At 43.6% G+C, this 25,539-nt stretch overlaps 1 protein-coding gene across 1 annotated transcript in view; it reads right to left on the bottom strand.

The window, feature by feature from the left end:
* Positions 1–25,539, bottom strand: part of LOC134459530 (neuroepithelial cell-transforming gene 1 protein-like) — a 41,726-nt gene that overhangs the window by 2,077 nt on the left and 14,110 nt on the right. The window contains exon 3 of the mRNA XM_063211892.1: positions 17,806–17,953. Within this exon, the coding sequence (XP_063067962.1) occupies positions 17,806–17,953 (148 nt within the window). The remainder of the gene's footprint in view (positions 1–17,805; positions 17,954–25,539) is intronic.

The raw sequence follows: 25,539 nt of genomic DNA, 5'->3' as shown, positions 1-25,539 counted from the left end.
AATTAGTGAGTGAGGGTTTCATTTCATCTCAAGTTGAAAGACGATGGAAACCGGGACTGTTTTTAATGAAAGAGAACCCCGCATTTGCAACCAAGGAGATTATGTCTTTGTCACGTTTTACCTGCGTGCATGTGGAGACATTTTCTTCACCCTTTGTCTATTCATAAAAAAAAACAGACACACCAAACACAGACTGGAACCATCAACTTATGCTCCTGAGTCAATATGGAGGTGTCAAACAGACATCTGCAGAGGTGTTTTTGGGGGTGGGGTGGGGGTGGTGAAACAACCAGACTAGCCCTTCTGCGCACACACACTCTCACTGACACCTCAATACTGTTTACACCTTACAAAGTAACCCACTTCGTTCCCGTCGAGCTTGTGAATTAGTGTGCCTGTGTGTGCGCGTACGCAACGCGTGTCACATTGTGAGGTGTGAACTGGGTGACTGGATGGCTGATGGTGTGAGTGGCTGCGGCTGTGGTCTATTCACAAGGGCCTCACGGAGCCTGCATGAGTATGAGCAAGTGGTGCCCTCTGGTGGTGGACAAGAGAACAACAGATTGCAAATGTGGACAATGGGGGTTACTTTTGAGATCCCCAAATCTAGGTGCGTGCATGTGTGTATGTGCGTGTGTTGCAAAACCTGTGGAGCGAGATATTGACAACCTGAAGGCTCAAGACCCACACAAAGACGTTACACAAGGCAGACGCACACAACTTCCGACTGACTGACTGAAAAGTTCTGTGATCAGGCCATGATTGCACACCTTGTCTGGTATGATGCAAGCCCATAGGGGCTCTGCATGAGCGTCATTGCCAACCATCACCGCCTCCACAGAGGTGCAACTAATACAGACAACTATTGATGACTGCCCTTGGGCCGAGACACAATATTGCAAAACAATCAGTCAAGTTGTTTTGGTTTTGGGAGTGAACCTACAGACGCTCAACAACATTCTTTTGGATGTCTTCTGGAGAAGCCAAAAACCCAACCACCAATGCCTTCGAACACACACACGCACGGTGCATATGTCCCAATCAGCTTTGTCCCGGCGTCTGTCAGTGCAGGGCTCCAGACTAACTTTTTGCACTGGTTGCACTGGTGCGCCTAAAAATTTTTTTTAGGTGCACCAGCACAAAATTTAGGTGCACCCAAATGTTTTCACTACCCCATACACACACGCATCTCAGCTTTAAAAAATAAGAATTAAAAATAACAACAATAGCAAAAATAATAATAATAATAATTATTATTATTATTATTATTATTATTATTGTTGCTATATTTTAAAAGACCTGGAGCCTTTCATGTTTCATAGGCTAGTCTTCCAAATGTGCTCATTATAAAAGACATGACAGTAGGCTACCTAACTAACACGTCTTGGCTACAAGCAGTTTGGCTGGTGGAAAAGACCAAATTAGTAGCCTTTTAGTCAGTATATGTTTGACTAGTAAGATCAACATACCAGCCTTTTCTGCAATAAGGCTACGCACACGGCACAAGCACAGTTACAATATGAAGATAGATGGATGGATGGATAGATGGATAGATTTTTTTTTAACAAACCCTGCTAAAATGTCACGATTTTTAAAATCATTAGACACAAATAGCCTAGCCTATGTTTACAGCGGAATCTGAGGTGAATTGGGTTTTGTCTGTTTCCCCGTTTTTGAGCGCTCTCCCTCTGCATAATGATTGTGGTATCTTAGCAAGCGCTACGAACAGACACGACAGCACTAGTGCGCTCGCTCGCCCACTCTCTCTCTCTCTCTCTCCCTCTCTCTCGTGCTGTCTCGAGGTGCATGAACGATGCCTTGCCGACTGATAGATAGGCAGCAGTAGCCTATGTAGCCTGCCCGAGTCGCTATCAAAAAACTCTCACAGAAGTCCCGACAGACTAGCGCGTCACCTGTTGTTTGGCCAGCTCTGCACGCGGCTGAAACGGGCAATTATCCGCACCCGCCTGCGTTTTTGTGTGGCAAATGTTTAATATCCGCTCAAGCCAGTTAGTGTTTCCCCGTGATTGTGACTCTCTCGTGTTTGAAACATCCTCAAGTCATTTTGCTGTTTTTACCGTGATTGTAACTCTCGTCCGTTGCAAAACTCGCCTGGTTGAGAACACAAAACTCGCTGGCACATGTGAACTCGGATAGTTGAGCAAAGTCGAACATTCTATTCTGAAACGTCGGGCTGCCTGTGAACGAGGAAGGGGGAGAAAGATACCGGTAGTTCAGCGGAGTTGAAGGAATGACCGCATCGACATCGACCGCATTTATTTTTGTGATGGGCCACTACTGTAGAATGACTATTAATTTTATGTCCATTAAAACGGTTGTTTGGTAATTGATTTTGTTCTACTGATGGCTGGTCGCACCGGTGCGCCTAAAAATATTTTTTAGGCGCACCATTGAAAAAAATGGGCGCATATGCGACCAAATTGGTCGCACTCTGGAGCCCTGGTGTGTGTGTGTGTGTGTGTGTGTGTGTGTGTGTGTGTGCGTGCGGGCTGAGGGGATCCAATCATCTCCATTGAGTCTCTGCAGTGCACTGGTGTGTGTTGAAAGGCCAATGTGCAGTTTGCAGGGGGCAGAGCGGGCACACGGCTAAGATCATGGTGTGGCCCTGCTCTTTACCATACGTCTCTTTTATACATCTGAACAAAACTGTAGAACTGTTTTTCTTTACCATTTTGTGTGTGCATGTAATTGGCATCCAGCAATTTAGTCTATATCTAAATATTTATATATTTATTTATATCTTAAGTTTGACGTCACTAAGTTTCTCTTGAACGTGTTGCCTTTTCCGTAGATTTCTTCTGGTGATTTCATGTCCATGTTTGTTGTAGGCTTTTAACATTTGCCGCCCACTCTTTCCCTGACAAGAGGAGTCCCTGAAAGAGGAGTTGCCGAAACTCAGTGGGATGTTTTCCCTTGAGGTAAATCTGCCTTAATGTAACCTAAACAAAACGATTCACTGGAACAATCACAACGGAAATCCCAAAAAAAAACATGTCCTTTCAAAAAATGGGCTCTTCGTCGTGGCCTGTATGAGACATGGTTACTTAGTACTTCAATTTGATTGATTGGCTGTATTTCCAGAGAACAATCTTTGGTATTTATTAGATTCAGTGTAATTGGGCATGAGTAACTGTAATTCCGTGGGACCTTTTTTCAGGTTAAACAAATCAAAATATAAACAGCATGACTCCAGTCCCAACGGAAACCTAAAAATGACCCCTCTAAACAAGGTCTGTTCCTGCTGGCGTTTGGCATTGTTGCTTGACCACAATCAACATGATTATTCCTGTTTTCTATTTGGCATTAGTGTGTAGTCCATGTCTACCACACTTGGTTGTATGTGCAGGTCTGCGCGTGTTTGTCCAGGACTACCTGGAAGAAGAACATTCACCCAGTGGGGACTGTTCTTTGTTAAATAAATACAACAGAAATAGACAAGATTCCAACGCAGAAGCACAAAGGGAATGCAAACAATGTCCCTTCTAAAAATAGTCTTTGTGTTGGCATATGTGACATTGTTATTTGGTACTTGCTTACCAATCAACATGATTGATGCTTGTATTTCCTATTGGACTCTTGGCTGCGTGTCCATGTCTACCAGGCCTGTGTCGTCTGAGGCTCTCTAGAATAAGTGCTAGTGTAACTAAGAATTAATTTTATTTGTAAATAATAAAAAAGGGTCCACAGTCCTTCGCTGCGTGAATACCTTCCAAACAGCAAACTTGTTTACGACAGACAGTCAGACAGACAGACAGACAGACATAGTGTTGTGTATTGTCTGCACATTTGATTCAATTTAAAAAGCAGTGTTACACTGTACAATCAACCAAGAGAATCCAAACAGAAAATGGTCCCCTTCTAAAAATGATGAAATGCCTGGGCGAACCTGATGACACACAGAGGCGAAACAGGTTGTTCGCTCTGAATAAACAAGCAAAAAGTCTGCGTTAAACTTTTGAAGTATTTCAAGTACTCCTGCATTTTCCCAGCACCTAGAAGTGTCTTTGAACTGTTGCAATAAAAAATGGGTTGGCATATGACATGGTTACTTGGGGATTGATGCAAATCAACATGCTTAATTGGTTGTAGTAGTAGCTATTGGACTTAATGTTCTTGGTTGTGTGTCCTTGTCTGCCAGGACTGTCTGGAGAAATCGTTGCGGTAAATCGTCACAGCCCTTTTCTGATTAAATAAGAACAAACACGGAACAGCTTACATGTAAAACAAACGGTAGGATTCCACGGTACAGAAATTCCAAACAATTGGAAGGTTCTAAAAACTCCTCATGCTAGCTACTGGACAGTTACTTGGCACCATGTCAGCTGGGGGGCTATGACTGTACTCCCTGGGGGAAGTGCCTGCAACTACTACAACAGTTGACACCCCTTTCTGGTTAAATACTGTAAATCAGTGTCAAAGTAAAAAGAGCGTAAGAATTAATACGATTTTAAACATTAAAATAATTTAATTTAATCGGATTCCACCGCACAGACATTGTTCATTCTAAAGTGGTGAAATCCTTGCACTGGCATATGAGATATGAGAGCAAGATTCTTTCTTGCAACTTGATTGTGACTCATTTGCCATTTCATGTGTTGCATTTTTAAATCAATGTCTTCTGTTGTAGTGGTGAAATGACCCCAAGCACTGCAGGAAAAAAAGCTTTTTTTTATAAGTGCATTAACTTATTGTTCAGAAGGATCCTTCTAGTAAAAAATGACCATGTCTGCCCATTCGCCCGTCATATGTATTTCCAAACGTCAGGACAGGACGTGCTTATTCACGTCCAGTGTGAGTTGCTAAAATACTTCTATTACCGTCATGGAATTCCAACTCAAAAGTCTCTGGTTTACGATTGTGGGATCACAACGTGCTTATGGAAAACACAAAAACCTCTAGCTCCCATCACTAGACTTTTCCCCTATAGGCAATATGGTGAAAGTGAAAGTTAGAATCATGATTCTGGGAAAAAAAAGGGTTTGCGCCATCCTAAAGTCACTCTTTATGAAACTGAAACATTTTTTTTCCAATGACAAATACTGTACAGTCATGGTTTAAGAAAAAGCAAGATAATTACTGTAAAAGGGTGGTGATGGTGGCGGAAAGGAAGTAAAGGCAGCAGGTATCCTATCCAAGGTCATCACTGCAACAGGAAAGTGGATTGGCACACACAACCACTATACCCACAAGTGCCATAATTTATTGCTATGGAAAATTAGTCTTACACACACAGCATCCTGCGTCTTGGTACATTTGCGTTATTTCACGTGGGCCTTTTTTTTTTTTTTTGGGGGGGGGTCAAAAGACATTGCAGGGGGCAAGAATGACATTGGCGCATGGCGAAACTATAGGCCTACATTTCAGCCATTTATATTTTGAGAAATTACATACGATTTTACCCATGACATAGTACATTGTCATTTATATGAAAAAATGCTGTACAGTGAATCATTTCTGTTTGCAACACACTTTTCATTCGGCCCTCATGCAGGGGTCTATGCAATGAAAAAGCCTTGGGAGTGTCAGTTAACTCATCCCAACTGTCTCTTCTCTGAAGGTTTTTTTTATTGCTCCCAAACCCAAGTTAACTGCAACAACTTGACTAGGCTTTTGATCCCTCTGTCTTTCATGCACTCATGGTTTTTTGTCTATAGGATGTATTTACTCCAGGAGGAAAATGCAAAGGAAATCGTTTTTCAAATCGTTTTTAAAAAACGGAAATCGTTTTTTTTTTTTAAAGTTGAAAAGTAAAAAATAAAATAATCAAAAAATGCTTGGATCAGATGCAAATTGAATTGGCAGCACAGTACAAAACTCTAGCTATAGACATGTGTGATTGATCTGAGTGAGTCTAATGATTCTCTTTTGTTGATATTATGTAAAGGCAAATCTATTGATCTTCAAACTATTTATTGATCTTTGATTGATCTAAGATGACTTGCCAATAGCAAAACCACTACGCATATCATGAACTGGCTGACCCAATATCACTGTACAAATAGAATCACATAACACAAGGGACAAGTAAGAGTGTTTAGTTACAGGACCTAGTAAAACTGCAAAAGAGCAAGGGTGAACTGAACAGGAGAAGGACATAGTAGACACTGGACACACACTACAAAAACGGAGGGGTTATACTGCCCTACAAAGCCAGGTTGGGCAACTGCATTGTTGCTGAAAGAGTCTCACTATGATTTTAATGTATCAAAATCTAACGTTAAATCAATGTTTTGATCTGCAAAGAACGTGGTAATAAAAAGTCACAAAACTGCTACATGTCAATAATTTACACAAACTACTTGGGACTGCTGGACAACAGGATTTCCAAGACATCATACTTAGTTCGGAGCTCTGCATAGTCAATTCCCTTTTGCTAGAAGTAGAAGTAGAGTAGAAGAGGGGCAGGGCAAAAGTGGTGAGGGGCTTTACAATGACTGCACAGAGATACCACACAATTGTAGTTTTTCTGTGGTAGCATACAGTAGACAGACACATTGGAGGTACGGAAGTGCGTTGTGAGAGGGGTGCAGAGCAGCTCAGAAAGGATGAGGGGCAGAAAGCGCAGAGTTCTACACCAGGCTAAAAGATATGGTTTATGACCAGACTCAGAGAGGGGAAGCGCACCAGGAACACACACATCAAGTAAAGTACGAGTAAAAACAGAAAAAGAAGCATAAGTGAGAGAGAGAGAGAGAGAGAGAGAGAGAGAGAGAGAGAGAGAGAGAGAGAGAGAGAGAGAGAGAGAGAGAGAGAGAGACAGAGAGAGAAAGAGAGAGAGAAAGAGAGAGAGAGAGAGAGAGGGGGGTATGAAAGTCAGGGATGGAGAGAAGAGCTAGAGGAAAGAGAATATGGACAGAGACACAGGAAGGAGGGAGAAGGCTATAGCTTTGAATTACAGGTCTCCTAGAATGTGTGTTTTCTGCTGAGTGAGAAGTGAGTTAAGAACTTTCTAAATCACAGTCTCTCTCTTTCACACACACACACACTTACACACACACTTACACACTTCCTGGTGTTGCTTAATAGTTTATCTAAGGTGTTTCTCACAGGCTCCGTTGCCACCAAACACTTTAGGTTACTAAGAAGCACACACACACACACACCCTTGTGCCACAAAACAGATAGAACACAGACAACACGCACACAATAAGAATGCACCACTTCAAACAGTTGGTGACACTCACATATGGCTTTGACTGGTGACAGTATTGCCTACATTTAATCATGTGAACTTTGCCACTTTGCTAGCATTCTGAAGAATTCAGACAAAGGACGGCACAATTGACTGATAGAGAGAGAGAGAGAGAGAGAGAGAGAGAGAGAGAGAGAGAGAGAGAGAGAGAGAGAGAGAGAGAGAGAGAGAGAGAGAGACAGAGAGACGGAAAGAGAGAGAGCTCAGACGTTTCACCCTTCACCTACTGACCAGAGAGACACAACACTGATAAAGTGAAACACAGCTGATACCTGTCACCATATTATATTTGATTTAGTCTCCCTCCACACACACACACACACACACACACACACACACACACACACACACACACACACACACACACACACACACACACACACACACACACACACACACACACACACACACACACACACACACACACACACACACACACCGTAGCAGCTGTAGGGAAGTATTCAATCTCGACAGGAACTAGTCTGACACACACCATCAATCACAGTATGTGCTACTGCTGTGTGGAGAGAGAGAGAGAGAGAGAGAGAGAGAGAGAGAGAGAGAGAGAGAGAGAGAGAGAGAGAGAGAGAGAGAGAGAGAGAGAGAGAGAGAGAGATAGAGATAGAGATAGAGAGAAAGAGAGAGAGAGAGACGGGGACAGACAGTTTTTGTAACGGTGACTTCCTAACCGTGAGAGTTCTGGGTCTCAGTGGGACAGGCGCCAGTGGACCTGTCTATAGAGATTTCCTGCTTACCGGAAGATACAATCCACCACACTGCTTCAGTTGTCTATTGCATTTATTGTATTGTGTATATTGCAGCATGTTATTGCTTACAGTGAGTGTAGGGGCCTAACATCTACCAAAGCCAAACTCACTGTACATGTTTGTGCTTGGTCACGAAGGTGGATTCTGATGACACACACACTGGCTAAATCCGTTCACATACTGCACGGACTGGCACAAAGCAATATACACTCTATGTAGTAGTCCATAAGTGGACACTCAAAGAAACAGCGTAATACCAATGCCACCACCCCAGCCACTGCTACTCACAAAGAAGGAGGAACCGATTCTGCACCACAGCATCAACTGCTGTTCTCCGAACATCTTCGAGGGTGTTGGTACCAGAGATTCTTTAAGTATAGAGATATGCCAACATAATAGGTTTCTATGGGCACCTAACGCGACCAGGTTCTGGTCTGCCTAAAGGGCCGTGTCATAATGCTCCTTCAATGAATAGAACAGTCCTTAGGTCTGCCTAGGTCTGCCTAAGGGGGGCCATAATAGAACCAGGAAACAATGGGCCAATGGAACATCTCTCTCTCTACTCTCTCTGGTTGGTACTCTACTCTTCCTGGATATGTTAGTCTGGTTCTACTGAAGGCCTTCATAGTGGAAGTCAGCCATGGCCTAGTGGTTAAGGATATGGGCTTTAGATCAGAGGGTTGCAGGTTTGAATTGCACCCTTCACTCCCTCTCACTCTATGGCAGAGGTGGTTGAGCTAGGCACCTATACCCACACTGCTCCAGGGACTGTAACTAACATCCTGTACTCAAAATAACTCTAAGTTGCTTTGGATGAAAAAGGGGTCAGCTAAGTGTTATGTAGTAGTAGTAGTAGTGTTAGTAGTAGTAGTAGTAGTAGTAGTAGTAGTAGTAGTAATCCCTACATGGTTCAAGTGAAGGTGGACATGCAAACTTCTCCCGGGTTTCACATGATGAACCCACCAGTATACGATGTAAAAGACAGGAGTCATGCGTTTTGGAGAAAAATAGATAGGGGCAAGATAATAATATACATACCAATACCACAACCAGTACTACTACACCATCACGCCCACACTAGTAAATAACTACCGGTAGTAAACAAATCAACTGAATTCCATTCCTGACAAAGAACCAATCAGCTGAGCCCCACAACATCATTCAACGACAGCAGTTCTCAAAAAAGCCTGGAGTGCGTTCTTCCTGGGACTCGCTCTTCCTGGATATGTGTGGACCACTTCTGCTGAAGGCCATCGTGGCAGTAAAAAGCCCCACATGGTAGAGTCCCTACATGGCACAGGGCTAAAAATGGACCCATTTCCCACAGTCCTACCGACAATTCCTTCACATGAACCCATAGGAGAAAGAGGGAGGGGGAGGGGGCTCTTCTTGGGAAAAAGAGAGAGAAGGTGGTCTGAAGATACAGAATACAGATGGGGGCGGTCAAACGAAAAAGAAAGGATTCTAATGGAAACTTTCAAGGAACGAAGCAGTCAGACGTGACTTTGACCATGGTGGCTTTCGTCATTTTCGCCGAAAAAGAGTTTGTCCATGTCGGCTAGTGTTTGCTGTGGCAACAGACATAGACACATGCAGGTTCAGGTGATGCACCTACCTACCCAGGTGAGGTGAAGAGTGAGTGGAGGCCAGTCGGTGAGAGGGCAAGCAGACGAACCAGACGGACCTTTCACACACTAGAGGAATCTGTGTGTGTGTGTGTGTGTGTGTGTGTGTGTGTGTGTGTGTGTGTGTGTGTGTGTGTGTGTGTGTGTGTGTGTGTGTGTGTGTGTGTGTGTTGGTATTTATGAGTGGCTGAGTGCCGGTGCACAAATGGTCAGGTGCAGAAACCTGTTTAGCCAAAGGAAGAAAGCTAGACTGGATGGACACACACAAACACCAACACAGACTCACACTCAACCAGAAAAACGTGTCAGAAGAACTGAAACTTTTGGAAGCAAAAGCACTTTTGTGTATGCGTGTGCTTAATCATTGCCCTCTGCACCAAACAAAGGAGCCGTTTCTTGTCCAGCCTGTGTATATGCGGTCTCCAGAGAGACTGTTTATAAATGAGATTAGCCAATAAGCCAGTATCTTGGCACTCCTCACATTCTTATCTGACTAGACACCCACACACACACACACAAAATGTCAGCCCACTCATTCAGACCTCCCCGAAACCTAGGACTGGTGGGTGTACATTTCTGGCAAAAGCAAACCGAACGTAAAAGTCGATGTAATGGCAAATCTGTTGGTAGTTTATAATAGCAACTCAATAGGTTTAAGACAGGAGACCACAAAGAGGATTAGGTTAATTAACTTCTTGGAAACCAATTTAATTAATTTACATCTTTAATCAGCAAAGCCCACTAATGATTCAATCCAAATACCTTCATGTTGTGGGGTATTTCTAGACATGGAACACAATGTTACGCTGACATCATTTCTAAGCTACCGCCATTATCGCCGTATTATCAGAATCTGTGAACGAGTACAGGTCAGCTAAAAAAAAATCACACCGCCGTTCAGAAAAAATTACAGGACCCAGAACAATTTCTATAAAAGGGTTGAAGGAATGTGTTTAACCACGGTTTGACCATGGTCGGCAATGGTAACCCCAAAACAAACACGTATGAAGCTGATACTAAGGATGTGGCATTTGAGGCAGTCAAAAGTTGTGTATTGGTCTGCACATGTTTTAGCAGCAAAACTGTGAACACCTATAGGCCAAGTTAATAGTATGGTAGCACAGTTTTTTACATCACTGTACAGAATTATGACTGTGATAGGCAGGAGTAAAATTAGCACCACGTAGCATCAATGACATACATAGTAAAGTAAAGTAGAAATACTCAGTTAATCTCAGAGGATATTACGGACACTGTTGAAAACGTGGCTACACTGACTGGTCTGCACAGGCCCTAGTGCAGTGGTTCCCAACCTTTTTCTTCAAGGACCCACGTTTTTACTATTGTAAGCTTTAGTGACCCAGCGCCCGCATGAGAGGAAGTCACTCGATACGCTCTGACTCCTCCGAAAACTCATTTTAGTCATCATTTTATTCCTCAATTCGTCTTTGTTCAAAAACAGAATAAATGTTTAATGTAGCAATGAAATGTTGTTGCTTCTATGCATTTGTCATTTATTCAACATGGGCTACATATGGTATTAAAATGAAACCCCTTAAACTCAAGAGGGCTTCGCGACCCCCCGTGGATCTTTGGCGACCCATAGGTTGGGTCCCGACCCATAGGTTGGGAACCACTGCCCTAGTGTACTACTAGCCAGCACTTAACAGTAGGCTTTATAAACATAAACATGGGGCTTTGTCCAGCTGGGGCCTGGCAGTGAAACTTCAAACAAAAGCAGGTAGGAGATCCCGTCTGGCTCTGCCTTGCCTCAGCCTCAACCGCAACCTCTACCCTCCACCTCACCCAGTTCCTTGTTGACATTGAGGAGCGATTCCTACAACCTGGCTGTCATCAAAATGTTATTTCACTACACACACTTGCCTTCCATTGAATTGGCAAATACGCTGAGAGTTTAAGTGTGTGTGTGTGTTTTGTTTTCGTGACGGATAGCAAAGCGTGGGGTGTGTGTAGCGATGACACAGACAGTGACTATGGGTTACTATGGAGACCGATGGAAACACAAGCACAGACCCACGCTTTAGCCATCACTGTCAAACTGCACTTAGGCCTTTTTCGAAAGAGCAACAAATTGTGTGCGAACACACACACACCAACACACACACAGTTTCTGTCTCTTTTTTCCACTAGGGTTGATTGCAAATGTTCCGTCGGAGATGAAGCACGGGGCTGGATAAACTCCGGAAAAGGGCTCGCAGCAGGGAAGATTAAAGTCCCAACACACACACACACACACACACACACACACACACACACACACACACACACACACACACACACACACACACACACACACACACACACACACACACACACACACACACACACACACACACACACACAGACACACACACACACACACACACACACACACACACACACACACACACACACAAACAGTCGCAATTGGCCACGGTGAAAACAAAGTCTGGGACACTGGCCGACTTCCTGGGCTGGGAGGGAATGGTGAATGGCGGAGCATGCAGTGCCGTGCAGTGCTGTGTTGTGTCGCAGCAGTAACCGCAGCAGCAACAGACTTCATCAATGCAAAGACTGGCCCTGGAGTGACCTTTCCAGAGGGTGACACAGGACACCAAGCCATTACACTACTGCCGGTACACTACATTAAATCACACTTAAACAGCTGATGCCATTTCATCAAAAGTAGGGATGCACGATGTATCGGCCAGATGTATCGGTATCGGCCGATATCGGCCAATATTCAACACATCGGACATCGGCCTGATGGGTAAAACTGGGCCGATGTTAACGCCGATGTTTTTTTTTAATATATGTTACGGTTCTAAAAGAATGGACGTGACGATGACTTTCACTGTTTGTCTTCTATTTTGTCTCTATTTTTTATCTAATTATCACAGGGAGTTAAAAAGTGTTTTTGGAAATAAGACGACATTGAAAAATTCTGTTTGTTTGCATCATTGTCATCTCTTTTTTTTTTTTTAAAGAAAGAAAAACATCGGTATCGGTTAATATCGGTCATCGGCCAAAAACGCAATATCATAATCGGATATCGGTATCGGACGAAATTTTTGCCATCGTGCATCCCTACTCAAAAGCCACTTGTTTTGGTACAGGGATACAGCCCCTAGAGGAATGCAGGGTAGGATGCTTTGCTCAAGTCCACTTCAGCCATAGATGAATACGTAGGGACCAACCCAAGGCAGAGACCATTCTCCAAAGGAGAACTAATGAAAGTGTAGCCAATGTCTACATTACATTACATTGCACTTAGCTGACGCTTTTTAAATTCAAAACGATTTACACATATTTTTTTAAGGACAGGGTATAGGTTACAGTCCCTGGAGCAGTGTGGGGTTAGGTGCCTCAGCCACGGAGTGTGGTGGGGAGTGGTAAGGGTGGGATTTGAACCTGCAACCCTCTGATCTAAAGCCCATCTCCTTAACCACTACGCCACGGCTGCCCACAATGTCTTCATAGCCAATGTCTATGAAGAATCTCATTGCTCAAGATCGTGGCTGTAAGAGCAGCTATTAGCTTGCATGCCACTGGACCAGGTGGCTACCGTAAATCACAAGTCCTTTGACCACTAATGGAAGATCTTCATTTGTCATTCTGATTACACACCTCTCCACACTGAAGTGCACAGTCACACACCTGTATTTCACCCCATCCCACACACAGCAATGACGGCTACAACAGCAGAGGCATGGGAAAAGGGGTGTGCCAACACTACAGTAGAGGTATGGAACTGGACTATTTTCTCATATGGTAGCTATTTTTTATCTAAATGGAAGAGATTCCTTTATGTCAAATGCGATTCACTGCTATTGACTACAGTACTCAGTGCACACACCTGCAATTCACCATCTCACACACACACACAGACCCTACCATAACTCGGAACCCTGAAAAAAATAAATAACTGAATTGTATTGCAAATGTAAATTCTGAGATTTCTTAACAAAACAAGTCATCTTTCATGTGAAATTGCACAACATTACACTTATATTGGGGGCCAGATTGATAAGATAGCCTCAAGACAGATTCCCCACCCCTGACCTAAATGGACAAGATTCCTTTAACTTAGTCATTGTGATTGTACACTACTGCAGACTACACAGTGAACACACCTGCAATTCACCATCTCACACACACTCGCGCATGTGACCAGGGGGAGTAGCAAGCAGCAGTGGTCTGGGAACCGTGTGTTTGATCAGTAACCTGAGAACTGCATGGAACTGGACTAGTTTCTCATGATGTAGTAGCTTGTTTGAACACAAATGGAGGAGATCCCCCCCTTGTCACAGTGATTTACAAACCAGAGAACAACACCGCAAAGTATTTTAATCTGTCCCACACGTGAGCAGGGGCGGCAACTGCAACGACCCTGGGAAAAGTGTGTGTGTGTGTGTGTGTGTGTGTGTGTGTGTGTGTGTGTGTGTGTGTGTGTGTGTGTGTGTGTGTGTGTGTGTGTGTGTGTGTGTGTACTGCACCAATATACCTTTGTGAGGCCCCTGCTATTGGAGCACACCAACAAAGTGTGGCCCTCGCTCAATGTGGGGCCCAAATCCTGGACCCTGAATCGTTATTGTTAGGGTTAATATGAGTGGAAGTCAATGGGGGGTCTGTCTGTGTGTGTGTGTGTGTGTGTGTGTGTGTGTGTGTGTGTGTGTGTGTGTGTGTGTGTGTGTGTGTGTGTGTGTGTGTGTGTGTGTGTGTGCGCGCGCACTGCATTGGCCAGTGGCAATTTCCTTTCATTAATTCGGAGCATGTCTCCTGTAAGCTGTTCTTGGCTTTGGCTTGCCAAGGCTTCCTTACTAGATGCTTTACCCTTAAACCCTTTTGTCTTGCACATCCTGTTGTTAAAGATTGTGTTGCTTTGACAACTGCTAAACAGTTTTTTTATGCACGTGTATTTGTTTACGAAGCTGAAACAATAATTCAGGACTTCTGTTGTCATTGTAGAGTTATCAGAAACATATGGGCTATAGCATGTACAAAAGTCAGGAAACAAATGGCTGGAGCCCAAACCATCACTCAAGTTTTCTGTTGTCCTTTGCACTGCCACTGATAAGAATATCTCTATTGTGCACGCAAGGAGGAATAGTAGCCTATTTATCCACTTATCTCTTTCTCTATCTCTCAATCTCTTTCTCTGTCTTAGATATAAACATATCAGGAAGTTATCAAGAGCTTAGAATATAACCCACCACCAACATTCTAAGCTGCATTTTGCTCTACCCCTAATAGAAAATATGTAAAGCAAATATTTTACAGCAAAAAACAAAAACAAAACATAAACATATTTATCCCCACATTACGCTCTAACTCTTTATCCATCTTTGATATATGAAGTGGAAAGAGTCATGCTAGGCAGAAATGTTTAAAGTTTTCAGTTGACCTTTGCACTACCACGGACAGATCACCTCTTTTTTTTACAAGTGAGGATAAGATAAATTAGGTTGTTTTTCCAACCACTTATCTTTCAAGTCAAGTCAAGTCAAGTCAAGTTTATAGTCAATTTCTTTACATGCACTGGTCATACAAAGAATTTGAAATTGCGTTTCTTGCTCTCCCATGCAGACATAGACTAATCTAGGTAAGGACATAGACAGTATAGACATAGACAGTACTCATACATGGACATAGACAGTATGGACGTAGACATTGCTCATACAGACATTTAAAGTGCAAGACTGGACAACAGAAGACTTGTAGAGAACATACATTAAGAGGAGGTATTTTGTTGTTCTTTTTCCTAAAAGTCCTTTATAGCGTTCTGACATAGTAATAGTAGCATTTGAAGAAATAAATAATTAAAAAAGGTTTTTATTTAAATACACCAGCAGCAGTATGTGTGTGTGTGTGTTTGTATGTGTTTTGTGTGCGTGTGTGTGTGTGTGTGTGTGTGTGTGTGTGTGTGTTTAGTGCAGGTAGAAAGTGCGGTGTGCGTCTGTGTGTGTGTACCTGTGTATGTGTGTGTGTGTGTGTGTTTCTCTCCATCTGCCTTAGCACTCCAAACCAAAAGAGAATCAGCCATTTTAAAACTCAAGATAAATCACGTATTTATCCATGCTCCCACTAGGTTTCTCTATGTCTTTATCCATCATCATCATTCATGTATGTTTTTACTGCACAGTTTCTGTGTGAGTGTGTGTGTGTGTGTGTGTGTGTGTGTGTGTGTGTGTGTGTGTGTGTGTGTGTGTGTGTGTGTGTGTGTGTGTGTGTGTGTGCGTGCGTGCGTGCGTGCGTGCGTGCGTGCGTGCGTGCGTGCGTGCGTGCGTGCGTGCGTGCATGTGTGTGCGTGTGTGTGCCAACGCTGGGCATTGAAGGAAACTGAAGACAGCGCTTGGCACGATTTTTGTCAATGTTTTATATGCATGTTTAGTTTAACTACATGTTGGAGACTGGTCAAACGCAATTTCAATCTTCTGTGCAAACCCTGTTACATAGATTTTTGACAATAAAGTACACATGACCTGACTTGACATCCGTTTAACCCAACATTTTCATTTTGCTCTCCCACTGCCGAAGAATCTGGAATATTAATCAGTATAAGTTATGTTTTTTTCCACCCCTATATATCTCTCCATTTATTGCTCCAGTTATGTCTGATTGATGTAATTAATATAAACATGCCCGGAGGACAAACTTACATCATCCCCCACCTTCTGACTCCTCAGCACAACAAAACTAAAATACAGGTCCTGAAAAAAGAGAGTTAGTTGATTTTCCAGTTACCCTTGCCCTAATTTGGGAAGGAAAAAATACAGTTTTAATCCCACCCACCCTTATTTATTTCTCCATTCCTCTATTTATCTCTATCTGCCTTTGATATAAACATACCCTGAGGAGGCTTACTCCATGCTGCTAACTAACGTGCCCAGACCCTCAATGCTGATTGGTTCAGAGACGCCAAGCATGCAGATGACTGGACTGCTGGGAACACACGGGATTGGCTAACCTACCTTGTGCCATGCGCTGTGTGCATGACTTGCTTAGCACAATGCGGGCATATCGCAAGTTGTATTTCTCCATCTCTCAAATCAAGTCTTTGATATACACCGGCCCACAGGAGATATCTGTGCCTGCCAGGCTTACGCCATGCCTCACCTGTCGACAGCCTTGATGCTGATTGGTCCAGAAAAACAGTGCATGTGTATGACTGCAGACTGTGGGAGGCACGGGATTGGCTAACCTGCCTGTGCCATGCAGTGTGTGCATGGCTTGCTTGGCATAATGCCGGCACACCGATGGATGCTGCTGATGCACTGTTATCTGTGTGTGTGTCCACGCGCACAGGCACTGCAGAGCAGGCATCTGAATACGGCTTCCTGCAGAGTGCATTTAGATGAGCAGTGGAGCACTTAATTACAGTCATTCATCTTCAGTGCTCTGCACTTTACCCCTCCTGTCCAACAGCAGTGTGTGTGTGTGTGTGTGTGTATATGAGAGAGAGAGAGAGAGAGAGAGAGAGAGAGAGAGAGAGAGAGAGAGAGAGGAGAGAGAGAGAGAGAGAGAGAGAGAGAGGAGAGAGAGAGAGAGAGAGAGAGAGAGAGAGAGAGAGAGAGAGAGAGAGAGAGAGAGAGAGAGAGAGAGAGAGAGAGAGAGAGAGAACCGCAAAGCTGGTGTGTTGTAATGGGTGTATGAGTGCAGGCCTTCTTGTGGTTACAAAAAGTATGGTGGCTTTTACCGACCACAGCAGGATTTCATAAAAGTGAAGATGTGTGCGTGTGTGTGTGTGTGCGTGCGTGCGTGCGTGCGTGCGTGCGTGCGTGCGTGCGTGCGTGCGTGCGCGCGAAGCACAGTCATGTTACACCAACTGAAAAAAACCCTGCTGAATGACTGCATCAGTTCTGTGGCCAGATTTTATCAGTGTGACTTCTGTTGACCTGGACATGGGAAAGTGTGTGTGTGTGTGTGTGTGTGTGTGTGTGTGTGTGTGTGTGTGTGTGTGTGTGTGTGTGTGTGTGTGTGTGTGTGTGTGTGTGTGTGTGTGTACACATTTGGTTGGTGTAGTGTTACTGTGATGACCATTGTTGACTCCCATAAATGCCTGTGCTGTGGGGGTTGACTGAAGGACCCACCTTGAAATTCGGCCGTGTGTGTGTGCGTGTGTGTGTGTGTGTGAGAGAGAGTGTGTTTGTGTGTGTGTGTGTGTGTGTGTATGACTGTGAGAGTTGACAAAAGGACCCACCTTTGAATCTGTTCATGAGAAAGTCATTGAGTGTGTGTGAGTGCATGCGTGCGTGTGTTGATGCCTGGGGGATGGTTAAGTGACCAACCTTGAAATCGAAGTTGGACAGGCTGACGGTGTCATCGTCCTTCTCACGCCTCTTGCGCTTCTGTGGAAAGAGAGAAAACACACACACACACACACACACGTTACATTTCATGATGATAACAAAGGTCACAGACGCAGGTCAAAGACAGAAACTCATGACACACACACACACACACACACACACACACACACACACATACACACACCTTTAGCCACAAAAAAGGGGGGTCCTGATTAGCAAAACAATGTTTGTCGTTACATCCAGCATGTTGAGATTTTCTTTCATTTTTTTGTTTTAAAAGCACATCATCTAGCCTGGTTTGTGATAATGCAGACCGCAGAGACTGTACTTTGTGTACGCATTGTGCATGCAAAGACTGAGCTTGTTCATACTTGTGTGAGTGAGAATTGTTTGTGCAGGCGCTTGGGAGTGAGTAATGTTTGTGCATGTGAGTGAGTGAATATTAATGCAGAGACTGTTTATGCATGCGTGTGGTGGGAGTGAGTACAGTATGCAGTGTTTCCCCCAGAATTTTTGTTAGTCAGGGTGGTAGGATGTTAACCGGTAACCGTTTAACCGATAGTCGACCGGATCAACTTTATCCGGTTAAAATGTTCTGCCACCGGTTAACCGGTTCTAATAATAATAATAATAATTATAATAATAATAATAATTATAATAATAATTTCCTCCCAAAAAACGATAATTTTGAGGTTTTAGTATGATGATTCAGCATTTTCCATCTGGCAACAGTGGCTGGACATGGCAGGTCCTGTCTGTGCAACAAAAAAAAAAAATTTTAATCAGTGCTGTGCATATCAGGCACGCGAACGTTGTGTAATTTAAGGTTATCGGTTAACCGGTTAACCACCGATTAATAAGTCTCAGTAGCCGGTTAAGAGTTTTTTCAATTTTCGCCATCCCTAGTCAGGGTGGTAGGGTGTTAGTGAAATCACTTTCACAACATGAAATCTTTATCTTTTCAGGGGCCTAGTCAAGGTGGTAGGTGTTTCTAATCAACGTAGCTGCCTTTGCAATAAAGGTGCTGGGAGAAACCCTGGTATGCAGGGACTGTGTTTGTGTGCCAGCCAGGGGGATGCTAGACCACCTTGGAGGATCTTGTCAGTGTGTGGTAGTGTGTGTTCCTGTGACGGTGGTGGGAGGGTGTTAAAGGCGTTAACATTAGCACCCACTTTACAACAGCTGAGGTGGGAGGGAAACACAATAGTTGTTTATGCCTGTGTGTGTGTTCACCAGCAGTGTGTGTACGTGTGTAAACAAAAGAGTGAGTGAGTGACCCTGTGAGTGTGAGTGTGTTGGCATGCACGGCTTCTATGTGAGGCTTATTTTCATGCATTAGAGGAATGTTAGGCCCTTCACTAATTCTTGGATTCCTCCCCCCCTGTTATTGGAAATGATTCTAATATGATAGAAAAGTAATAGCTTCCCAAACACACACGCGTACACACACTTCTGTTCATTGGCTCATTAGCATAACACAAAGCCAGTGATTGGCTAAAAGGTCATCAGTGCTCCTTACACCTGAATGTGAATAATAAACCCTGTTAGTCCCACCCCCAGCTCATTAATCAAGCATCTGATTGGAAGGGGGAGACATGTCAATCTCTGGACACACAAATCAGGGGTAAGGAGTTGATTGATTGACAGGCTCTGGTCTAAAGAGATTATCTTCTTGATGCATATCTCTAGACATACTGGTGAGACCTGTGCATCATGTCACAATAAACTGTATACATAAATATAGACGTTCGCCTTTTATGTGATTTACTCTTATTACTAATGACACACATTTCATGGTACGATGTTAAGCATACGTTTTCTTATTTTGTATGCACTTCTAATCTTCTAATACTACTGCTTCCTGTGCAATATCTATTCGATGTAAGGTATTTGATGTCATGCCAATTAAGCACATTTGTGTGTGTGTGTGTGTGTGTGTGTGTGTGTGTGTGTGTGTGTGTGTGTGTGTGTGTGTGTGTGTGTGTGTGTGTGTGTGTGTGTGTGTGTGTGTGTGTGTGTCAAAGACGTGCAAAATGGCATTGTCATTCAGTGTAACGGATACATTCTTCTGTTGACTGTAGCGGTTGTGTGTGTGCCTGAATGGCATTGTCATTCAGTGTAACGGATACATTCTTCTGTTGACTGTAACGGTAAAAAAACATGATTTTTAAATTGTTTCAAGTGAATGGATGACAGCCGAGGCTTTCATGAATTCACTGGAAAAAAATAAAATAAAAAGAGTCATGTTTTTTACAGTTACAGTCAGCAGAAGGTATCCATTACACTGAATGACAATTTCATTTTGCACGTCTTTGACCCGTGTGCGTGCGTGCCTTTGTGCCAATGAAGCGCCTTTTTATTGCGAGAGTGTGGGAGTGTGTGTATGTATGCTGCTCCTATCACTTCAAAAAATAACAGGTGGGGCCGGCGTTCATTGGTACAAGTACATGACTCACAACAGCTCATTTTACCGCCTATCCCCTTTGTTTGTGTGCGCGCCAGTGTGTGTGTGTCTATCTGAGAATTAAATGAGAGCTGTACAATCGCTGGCATTAAATGAATCTGTCATTGGAGTATGATCGCAATTAAGCTAGTGGCTACAAGAGAGCGTGAGACTGAGAGACACACTGATTGGAGTAGCAGAATACTTTCCCACCCTGCAGGCTACAGGTTAATAGCAGAATCAGATAACAGATAGGAATGTACGGGTGTGTGTGTGTGTGTGTGTGTGTGTGTGTGTGTGTGTGTGTGTGTGTGTGTGTGTGTGTGTGTGTGTGTGTGTGTGTGTGTGTGTGTGTGTGTGTGTGTGTGTGAAATGTGGAATTTACACACAGCCTCAGTGTCATTCCCTTCCGCATACATATATGGACTCAAGGCTGTGAGAATCCTGTGCGCGCGCATATGCTCACACGTACACAGTACACTGTGATAATGCATACAAATGTTCTATGTAAAGAATAAAGACCAAAGTATGAAGACAGACTGGGCTACTTCTCAGCGACTAGACCCAGGGATGACCGGAGCACACGACATACTTTTAGAGGTCTTTTATTTTTTTGGTGCACAAAGTGACTGACGTTTCGACGCACCTGCGTCTTCTTCAGAGGAGGAGGTGTGTCGAAATGTCAGTCCCTTTGTGCACCTCTCAAAGTATGTTGTGTGTAGGGCTGTCCTAAACGATTATTTTTCTCCCGATTAATCTATCAACTATTTTTTTCGAATAGTCGATTAGTCAAACGATTAATTTTTCAAGTACTCTGCACTTAAATCTTCAAGGAAATTGGGGAAAAAAGGAAGATACCGTTAAAATTAGGTCCCTGAGCTCAATATGAGCTTTAAATCATGATAATACCTTATTTACTCCGAGATACAACGTCCAATTCATTCGTGCTGGGTAATTTTAGGTTTCAATAAAGTAATAAAGCATTGGTAAAGTAAGTAAGAAAGCATTGAATTAAATGAAATGATTAATCGACTATGAAAATTCTTTGACTAATTTTTATAGTCGATTAGTCACGATTAGTTGATTAATCGTCCCAGCCCTAGTTGTGTGCTCCGGTCATCCCTGCGTCTAGTCACTGAGAAGTAGCCCAGTCTGTCTTCATTCTACGGTCTGGACTGTGAGCACCACAAGGGCTGAAGCGCAGACATCCTTCCATAAAGACCAGAGTATATTACTACAGGCATCACAGCCGTGTAGCAATAGCCGTGCGTACAAGGTGACAAAAGCAACAAAATTGTTTTGGCAACGGGATGGGGACGCAAAGGCGACAAAAGCAAACAACAGCTTTAACATGAAAAGTTCAGAAAACACTGCACACTGCTTACTGCAAATCTTTTTTCCTAATTTTTATTTGGAACGAACGCGTTTTGCTCAGTGCGTTATAAGCAGTGCTGGAACTTAACGGTGTCCCGATGTCCCGGGGACCATAAAAAATGTTGGGGGGACACAAAGTTATCATTTTTGGGACCATGCCGGGACCGTCCAAAAATATCAATGAAAAGATTCTAAAAGTAGGCTATTATATTTGCAAAGCCATTACTCAACACCAACCATCAGCGAAAATAGCAATAGAAAGCTTTCCGATAACACTCCGTGCATTGTGTTCTAGAATGTTGATTAAGATTTCGCAGCTGCAACTGCAAGCGCGTTCTTGTGTTCTTCGGAGCACATCGGATCGCTGAGAAGTTGTCCCGTTGGTTATGCCATTTCACCCTGAACTAGAAATGCTCTCAGAAAATGGGCTCTGGACTGTTTATTTTGCAAGTCAACAAGGATATATCCCAGTAGAAATGGTTAAGTTGTGAGAGGAATGGAGTTCGGTTTTGCTAATATTTCAGGTAAGCAACAGCCCCAAACATTATGCGCAGTTGCCTGTTGCCACCTGTCGCATGCTTATCTGCCCAAAACACCAGAAACCGCAAACAATATTTTCCAGCAACATAAATAGTTGGGGAAACGGCAAGCAAGCTAACAGGGGTAGTTGTTAGCCAAGATCGTCAAGCATTCGAATTTGACTGGAAAGGAAGGCTAGATAGGCCTAGTCTGAACATCGTCATACAAACGCATTTAAGTAAAAGTTGAAGTATCAATGTATGCCTCTGTGCTGGTAAAAGCAGGAATGCTTAGTAGCCAAGGTCTAACTGACGAGGGAAAAAGTTCACCGCACATGTTTGAATTCATTGATGACAATGCACAAAGAACACGCTTCAATTTTACGGCATCGCCAGCGCATTGTTTCTCTCCAATACCTCTTTCTCCTCCACCCCTCCCCCTCCATGCTAGCCTCTCTCCCGAAAGTGAAGTAAATGTGTGGTGTTGTTTTCTCTTGTGCATTTATTTTAAGGTTATCAAATGTCTTGATGTCAATGTCACGTGAATTAAAAACGGAAAGGAAACTTCTTGAATTGCGTTTTCATACTCCTAATTATGCGCATCAAAAACCTACCGCATTTCCACCTAACCTGACTATCATCGGATTTCAAATCTCTTTGAGACTGGCTGAAGCTGTTGCAACACTAGGAGGGCACAGCCTGGATATCTTCCACCGGCATGTCCATCAATACCAGTGGCTGAAGTCAAACTAGGTTAGACTATTGCCACTTTTTAATTAAAGCTAAACAGTCTGAATTGTTATTGATGTGTAGTAGGCTAAATGAAAGCAGTTTTTTTTCTGTAAATATACAACAGAGTAACAGGCTTGCTGGTTACAACAGAGTCTACAATACATGATGGGTACAGGCTATATTGGTGCCTAAAGCAATCAGTTTGACAAATATAATGTCATTGAATGCAGATTTCCTCATATCACCATGCTCATATATTCTTGGAAAAACGAAATGTACACGGTTACTCAAGGCATTTTTCTATACAAGACACGGATGTTCATGATGTAACACACCCTCGTTTTTTTCTTAAAAACCTGAATTCACAGTTGCACTGCTAACAAAACCATAGTCACACATGAAATCGAACGTGGACATAATTTACCACTTATTTAGGTGCGAAAAAAATGGAGACACTTCTGGTTACATTCGGGACAATACAAAGTGGAATTTGGGACCATTGCGGGACACAAAGGAAAAAAGTTAATTTCGAGCCCTGGTTATAAGGTCCACTTTTGGCTCTTTAAAAAAGTAACAGTAAGAGGGTGCGGTGCTTTCTGAGCTTTCATCTTTGATCAAGTTTTCTTGCCTCACACCTGCACCTGTATTACTGAGGGCTTGTGCACAGGGGCTCTCTTGAAATCAGCCGTAACATAGTTGACACTGAGAGAACAGCAAGGCAGGTGATTCCCCCATTATAGGCACTTGTGCTGAGACATGTCACGCTTTACCTCAGTCTGCCACTTGCAGCCACACAATATACTTAGGCAGACAAAATTCCAAGAGGCTTTCCACAATTATGTGCCCTTGTCTTGGGACACGTACGTGCTCACTCACAATCACACACACACAAACTCTCACACATATACACACACACACACCACCCACTATCACACCGTTATCATTTTTCTCATAGCATTTCAAAAGGTGTGCACTATAAAGGCCTTTTCATCTAAAATGCCTAATGACGTTGATATACGTGTGTGTGTGTGTGTGTGTGTGTGTGTGTGTGTGTGTGTGTGTGTGTGTGTGTGTGTGTGCGTGCGCGTGCATGCATTCCTGTGTGCGCACGCTGGGCACTGAAGGAAACTGAAGACAGCACTTGGCACAAGATTAAGCGCGGCATCCTCCCTGAACCCCCTACACACACACGCACACACACGCACACACACTTCGCCCCTGAAAGGGCGATGGTGAGATAGAGTTTCCCCCTCCACTCCTTCATCAGCGCAAGAATGCTTTGTGCAAGTGCCCACCGGTGTGTGTGTGTGCGTGTGCGTGTGTGCGCGCGTGCGCGCGCGTGCATTTTAAAGCAGTAATAGAGCTCTGGATCCAATCACTGCAACAGGTTTACAGTAAACAGCGCTTTGGACATAAGAGAGAAAGAGGAATGAAAACCACTCGTTAAACAGATGCTGATCTAATAAGGGAACCCTGTGTGCACTGCACTGCACGCGTGTGGAAAGAGAGAGAGAACAAAGGAAGAAGGAAAGGAAGACAAAGACATGGGCATGTAAAAGATGAAAGGGGAAAAAAGGATGATGGCAAAAAATAATGGGAGAGAAATACCAGGTGCAATAGAGAGGGAATGAGAAAACGGAGAGAAAATTAGTGCGAGAGCCAAAGAAGAGAGAGAGAGAGAGAGAGAGAGAGAGAGAGAGAGAGAGAGAGAGAGAGAGAGAGAGAGAGAGAGAGAGAGAGAGACAGACAGACAAGACAGACAGACAGAGAGACAGACAGACAGACAGAGATGGGGTAAGGGGATTAACAAGGACGGGCAAGGGGAGAGATAGAAAAATAGGGATATGGAGAAAGAGAGAGAAAGAGAGAGAAAGTGTGAAAGAAGACATACAAGAGGAGAGGAGACACAGTGAAAATCAGAGAAGTGGAGGCAGACAGAGGTAATGGTAGGGCCGGGTGCTGTGGTGGTCAGGTCACCTACTCCATGTGTCTGCGTCAGAGGCCAGACTGCTGACCAATGCCATGCAGAAAAGACACAGTGGGAAAAGACGGAGGAAGACAAACAACACAAAAGGGAGGGATGGATGGAAAGAGAGAGATTCAGAGGTAATGGCAGGTAGGTACTTGGTCTATCGGGTCATCTTGTAGCTGCGTCAGAGGGCACACTGCTGACCTGATGCTACGCACAGCACCGACGTCTTGCACGTCACATCAGAGATAGACATTCCTGTGTGAGTGCCCCCCCCCCGCCCCCACACACACACTTCAGAGAAAGAATGTGTGGGTCATTTCATGCAAAATCACTTTGGGGGCTATTTTTTTTTAACGAAACTTATATTTTAACGATAACTAAAAAGTCTGCATTTGCACAAATCTGGCAAGAATATAAGCAACCCTTAAAAGCAATACTGACTAATAACGTCCGATTTAGGTTGTGCACTATGCATTCGTCCTCCATCGACCCATATATAGCCAAGTCGCCTAATTCCGCCCGTCCCCCAATTCCGCCCGCCTACTTATAAGTGATGATAGTAAAATATTTATCCACTGTTTAAGTC

This window comes from Engraulis encrasicolus, chromosome 12 (genome assembly GCF_034702125.1).
Source record: "Engraulis encrasicolus isolate BLACKSEA-1 chromosome 12, IST_EnEncr_1.0, whole genome shotgun sequence".
Lineage (NCBI taxonomy): Eukaryota > Metazoa > Chordata > Actinopteri > Clupeiformes > Engraulidae > Engraulis > Engraulis encrasicolus.
The sequence above is the reverse complement of the archived record's forward strand: the minus strand, read 5'-3'. Positions and strand labels throughout refer to the sequence as shown.